Source organism: Pristiophorus japonicus, chromosome 1, assembly GCF_044704955.1.
Source record: "Pristiophorus japonicus isolate sPriJap1 chromosome 1, sPriJap1.hap1, whole genome shotgun sequence".
NCBI classification, from domain to species: domain Eukaryota; kingdom Metazoa; phylum Chordata; class Chondrichthyes; family Pristiophoridae; genus Pristiophorus; species Pristiophorus japonicus.
Window position 1 is genome coordinate 52,931,591 of NC_091977.1, and position 6,471 is coordinate 52,938,061.

Here is a 6,471-nt window from a genome sequence, read left to right on the forward strand (position 1 = left end):
TGATCCTTGCACCAGGGAGGCAACATACCATCCTGGAGTCTCAGTTGCGGCCGCAGAAACGCCTATCTATTCCCCTTACAATCGAATCCCCTATCACTACTGCTCTCCCACTCTTTTTCCTGCCCTCCTGTGCAACAGAGCCAGCCATGGTGCCATGAACCTGGCTGCTGCTGCTCTCCCCTGATGAGTCTTCCCCCCAACAGTATTCAAAGCAGTGTATCTGTTTTGCAGGGGGATGAACGCAGGGGACCCCTGCACTACTCTTCCTGTTGGTCTTCCATTCCCTATCTAGCTGTGGACCCTTTAAGGCGGGGATCAATAGATCTTTGAGCGATAAGGGAATAAAGGGTTATGGGAAGCGGGCAGGGAACATAACATAAGAAATAGGAGCAAGAGTAGGCCATACGGCCCCTCGAACTTGCTCTGCCATTTAATACGATCATGGCTGATCAGATCATGGACTCAGGTCCACTTTCCTGCCCACTCCCCATAAACCCTCATCGGTTAAGAAACTGTCTATGTGGAGCTGAGTCCACGATCTTATTAAATGGCAGAACAGGCTCGGAGCCAGGTGGCCTACTCCTATTTCTTATGTTCGTATAACCATTTGTTCTATCCAGCACCATCATTTCAAACAACCTATCCACCTGTAGGATAGCAATACACTTAATTTTAAAGACCTGAATTAGCTGCGTTCAAGTCTATCCTTCTCCAGCGAATCCAATTCCAATACACGATGCCCATCACTACAGATCAATTCACTTAGACCATAGATCATGCTCTTGGTCCTTCTCTCTACTTCCACCAGAGCAAAAATGATCTTCTTGAAGCAAGTGACCAAAAGACTACCAAATAGTCCAGAGCAGGTGCCAGGGCCTTAAATAATATTGACATTCACTTAGTTTTATACAGAACAGTATCAGCAACAGGCTGGGACCTTGTGCAATTTGGCCGTAGCCACCTGACTCAGGAACTGTTGATGACCAAGTCCCTCGCCTGTGTTACATTGAACTTACACCCACCCACATTATACTCCATGTCCAAATTTTGCACACCTAGATCCCTGGTGCTTTTCCCACCAAGAGCCAACTTTAAATTTAGCCTGCACCATTTTGGGACAATCCATTTGATTTTTAGTTTAATCCACTCTGCAACCGACAGATCCAACCAACCCTTTCATGTTTTATACACAAAATATTGTTTAAAGCATTTTTTTTTTTTTATAAAGTGCATAGATTTAATAGGATTTTGCCAGGGATGAAGGGGTTAGAGTCGAAAAGAGGCTTTTCACCAGAGAAGGTTAATGGGTAACCAGAGACATCTTCAAGATTATAAAAGGGTTATGGGAGGATAAACAACAATAGACTGTTTCCAGTGCTCAGTGAGGCAGTAACAAGGGCACAAAGTTTAAGATAGTCACAAAAAGGTAACAGGGAAGTTAGATAAAAAATATTTTCCACTGACTGTAGTTAATGTGTGGAATTCTCATCATAAACTGTGACTAAAGCAGAGGCCATACATTTTAAAATGGAATTAGAGTTGCTTGAAAAAAAAAGAGACTTTTTAAAAAAGAGTATTGAAACTGACCAGGTAAACAGCATCAGATTGGTTGGCTCAAACAAAAATGCTAGCAGACTTGATGACCTGAAAAGCATAATTTTGTGCTGCAATATGAAGGGTACAGTAAACAGAGACATAGATGACCAAATATTCCAATGGTTCTAGTCCAATGTGTACTTCATAGATAGTGCTCCAAAGTTCCCAATGTAGAATTGTAATGTTATAATATTCTAAAGTTACCAATGTTGACTAAGAAAAAAAAAGAATTCTCTAATTTTCTCTGTAATTAACCAATTAAAAAGTCAGGAGCTCCCCAAAGTCTCCTGCAAATACATCTCTACTCTATGCACCATGTTCAATTTGACAACAAAAACGGGTTAAAAAAAACCTCAAACAAAACCGAGAAGAGAGGAGGAATGACATGAGGTATGGAAACAGATCCTCAAGACTGCCACTTGTAGCAAAATGCATGAACAGCAATTGAAGATCATGGTACCCCAAACAAACTCCATAAATTTTAGGTGCCATTCCGAAGCCCCACCTGCCCCTCTGGTGGGCATAAAACAATCTCATAGTACTATCCGGTTCGGACAATGTCAGAGCTGAAATGTTAACCCTATCCTTCCTTCCTCCACAGATGCTGCTTGACCAGCTGCATGTTTCCATAATCTTCCATTTTTATTTAAGATTTCCAGCATCTGCAGTAATTTGGCTTGAGTTGTATGTCCTGGCCAACAGTTATCCCTCAACCAATACTGCCAAAAAAAACAAGTGATCTGGTTATTTACCTCACTATTGTTTGAGACACATTGCTGTGCACAAATTGGCAACAGAACATTCCTGCATTACCAGTGACATTTCAAACAAATTCATTGGCTGTGAGGCACTTAGCTTATATGGGGATTTTTTTTTTTGTTCCATCAGGTTTCCCCAATGTTGGGCAGCTCAGTGCCCAGCTTTATTTAGGGATCACTTCCAAATAAACATTCTTCCAAAACTTGTGTCCAATGTTTCAAAATGAAAACAAATGCCAAAGTGAATATTTCCACTGAAAGCATGCTTGTAGTAGTATCAGAAAACACTAGAAATACTTTGGTCAGGCAGCATCTGTGGAGAGAAACAGTTACCGTTTCAAACGTTAACTGTTTCTCTCTCCACAGGTGCTGCCTGACCTGCTGAGGATTTCCAACATTTTCAGGTTTTATTTCAGATTTCCAACATCCGCAGTATTTTGCTCTTGTGATAGGATCGGTCAACTCATGAGACTAACTGGAATTCTTTAGGTGACAGGAGGTGTTGGCTCATCCTCACCAATGGGTCACGAGATTGTTGTTGGAAATATGCTTATAGTAAAGATTTCTCATGTGCCTTGTACACACACTACAAAAACATGCACGCACTCATACAAATTTCTAAACTTTTAGCAACCATTCACTCCAGGTGAAGAAATAAATATTCAAAAAGGTATTGGTAAAAAATTATCCAAATGCAATGCAAAACAAAAATTAGGGGGATTGGATGATGAATGGTCATCAACCCAAAACGTTAACTCTGTTTCTCTCCACAGATGCTGCCCGACTTGCTGAGATTTCCAGCATTTTCTGTTTTTATTCCAGATTCCAGTCTCCGCAGTATTTTGTTTTTGTAAAAATTAAAGGGAGTGAACATTTAATAACGTGCCCAACATCAGTTAACAAACCCTCAGACCTGGCACAATTCTATTTTAAAAACACTACACTTCATAAAAATATACACACAAAAAAAAAATCGGTCAGTATCAAGGCCACCTTCAAAATCATACTTAGTCAAATTTCGTGGCTACGAAATGCACAAGGGTGGAATTCGATACGCATGTGACAGAAATAAATCAGTCTAAGTCATAAGCTTTGTTCATTATCTCCCTCCCATCAGCACTCTGCGACTCTGGGATCCCAACAGTTAGGAGTACACATATAAACAAAGAGGAGGGAATCCGTGAAGTGGGAGGAGGCAACAATAGTAGCAGTCGTTGTACGGTCAGAATCCACCTCGACATCAAACAGCAACACCGGGTTTGACGTTGAAGCCGCCCGGCGCCCCACCCCCTTGGGCAAGATGTTTTGCTATGTTTGTCACAGGGCTCGGTCGGCAAAGGAAGACAAGATAATGGCTCAGCTAGACCCCCGCTTCTCAGAGGCGGTCAGTTCCGCGCTCCCAACCCACCCTAACCGACACAAAGCACGGTCGCATTCTCTGCCCCCGCCCGGGATTCCCAGGGCCCTGTCAGACTCCCCCCCCCCCCCCCCACCCCTTTTCCGAATTCTCAAGGCCCAGTCAGACCTCCTCCCCACGGATCCCAAGGCCCGGTCAGGACCCCCCGGGATTCCTCGGACCCAGTCAGACCCTCTCCACGGATTCCCAAAGCCCAGTCAGACCCCCCCCCCGGATTTCCAGGGCCCGGTCAGACGCCCCCCACCCCCCCGGATTCCCAGGGCCCGGTCAGACCCCCCCCCCCCCCCCGGATTCCCAGGGCCCGGTCAGACCCCCCCCCCCCCCCCAGATTCCCAGGACCCGGTCAGACCCCCCCCCCTCCCCCCGGATTCCCAAAGCCCAGTCAGACCCCCCCCCCCGGATTTCCAGGGCCCGGTCAGACCCCCTTTCCCCCGGATTCCCAAGGCCCGGTCAGACCCCCTTTCCCCCGGATTCCCAAGGCCCGGTCAGACCCCCTTTCCCCCTGGATTCCCAAGGCCCGGTCAGACCCCCTTTCCCCCGGATTCCCAAGGCCCGGTCAGACCCCCTTTCCCCCGGATTCCCAAGGCCCGGTCAGACCCCCTTTCCCCAGGATTCCCAAGGCCCGGTCAGACCCCCTTTCCCCCTGGATTCCCAAGGCCCTGTCAGACCCCCTTTCCCCCTGGATTCCCAAGGCCCGGTCAGACCCCCTTTCCCCCGGATTCCCAAGGCCCGGTCAGACCCCCTTTCCCCCGGATTCCCAAGGCCCGGTCAGACCCCCTTTCCCCCGGATTCCCAAGGCCCGGTCAGACCCCCTTTCCCCCGGATTCCCAAGGCCCGGTCAGACCCCCCTCCCCCGGATTCCCAAGGCCCGGTCAGACCCCCTTTCCCCCTGGATTCCCAAGGCCCGGTCAGACCCCCCTCCCCCGGATTCCCAAGGCCCGGTCAGACCCCCCTCCCCCGGATTCCCAAGGCCCGGTCAGACCCCCTTTCCCCCGGATTCCCAAGGCCCGGTCAGACCCCCTTTCCCCCGGATTCCCAAGGCCCGGTCAGACCCCCTTTCCCCCTGGATTCCCAAGGCCCAGTCAGACCCCCCTCCCCCGGATTCCCAATGCCCGGTCAGACCCCCTTTCCCCCGGATTCCCAAGGCCCGGTCAGACCCCCTTTCCCCCTGGATTCCCAAGGCCCGGTCAGACCCCCCTCCCCCGGATTCCCAATGCCCGGTCAGACCCCCTTTCCCCCGGATTCCCAAGGCCCGGTCAGACCCCCTTTCCCCCTGGATTCCCAAGGCCCGGTCAGACCCCCTTTCCCCCGGATTCCCAAGGTCCGGTCAGACCCCCTTTCCCCCGGATTCCCAAGGCCCGGTCAGACCCCCTTTCCCCCGGATTCCCAAGGCCCGGTCAGACCCCCTTTCCCCCGGATTCCCAAGGCCCGGTCAGACCCCCTTTCCCCCGGATTCCCAAGGCCCGGTCAGACCTCCCTCCCCCGGATTCCCAAGGCCCGGTCAGACCCCCTTTCCCCCGGATTCCCAAGGCCCGGTCAGACCCCCTTTCCCCCGGATTCCCAAGGCCCAGTCAGACCCCCCTCCCCCGGATTCCCAAGGCCCGGTCAGACCCCCTTTCCCCCCGGATTCCCAAGGCCCGGTCAGACCCCCTTTCCCCCTGGATTCCCAAGGCCCGGTCAGACCCCCTTTCCCCCTGGATTCCCAAGGCCCGGTCAGACCCCCTTTCCCCCGGATTCCCAAGGCCCAGTCAGACCCCCCTCCCCCGGATTCCCAAGGCCCGGTCAGACCCCCTTTCCCCCCGGATTCCCAAGGCCCGGTCAGACCCCCTTTCCCCCCGGATTCCCAAGGCCCGGTCAGATCCCCCTCCCCCGGATTCCCAGGGCCCGGTCAGACCCCCCCTCCCCCTCTCCCCCTCCCCCTCCCCCTCTCCCCCTCCCCCTCCCCCCAGGGCCCGGTAAGACCCCCCAGTTCCCAAAGCCCGGTCAGACCCCCTTTCCCCCGGATTCCCAAGGCCCGGTCAGATCCCCTGCCCCCGGATTCCCAAGGGCCGGTCAGATTCCCCCCCCCAGGGCCCGGTAAGACCCCCCAGGGCCCGGTAAGACCCCCCAGTTCCCAAAGCCCGGTCAGACCCCCTTTCCCCCGGATTCCCAAAGCCCGGTCAGACCCCCTTTCCCCCGGATTCCCAAGGCCCGGTCAGATCCCCCTCCCCCGGATTCCCAGGGCCCGGTCAGACCCCCTTTCCCCCCCCCCGCGGTTCCCAGGACCCGGTCGCCACCAGCTGATAATAAATTAAAGACATGACATGGTGACTCGGGTGTCCTTTACCTTAAACGGATTGTTGAATTCGGGATCGGCGAAGGGATTGCTGTCAAAGTCCGACATGTCGGCGCCTATCCGATCGCTTGCCGGGTTATAATGAACGGGCTGTTTCCCCCTTTGAACCACCCTGGACTCACATCAGATAATGAGAAGATGGCGACGCCGGAAGTGACCGTGTGATCGGTAATGTGGCCGGCGTGACGTCACCCGCCTCCTCCCGCGCTCCGCCCAGCGCGTGCTGGAGTTCGGCCCAAAGCAGGCGAGGAGCCGGGAGAGCAATGGGGGAGAGCAGTGGGGGGGCGCACTCAGTTGTTGTGCTGTGTTCGCTAATGTCGTTTGTTCATACCACCAGAAGGAAGAAGCACTGTCGACACATTTCG

General features: G+C 52.5%; 1 protein-coding gene across 1 annotated transcript in view; it reads right to left on the reverse strand.

Annotated features, from left to right (window-relative positions):
* The window catches only part of scamp1 (secretory carrier membrane protein 1), a 54,802-nt gene extending 48,535 nt beyond the window's left edge, over positions 1-6,267 (reverse strand). Inside the window, exon 1 of the mRNA XM_070879796.1 lies at positions 6,098-6,267. Coding sequence (XP_070735897.1) covers positions 6,098-6,154 — 57 coding nt within the window. The 5' untranslated portion in view covers positions 6,155-6,267. The remainder of the gene's footprint in view (positions 1-6,097) is intronic.
* Between the last annotated feature and the right edge of the window lie 204 nt (positions 6,268-6,471).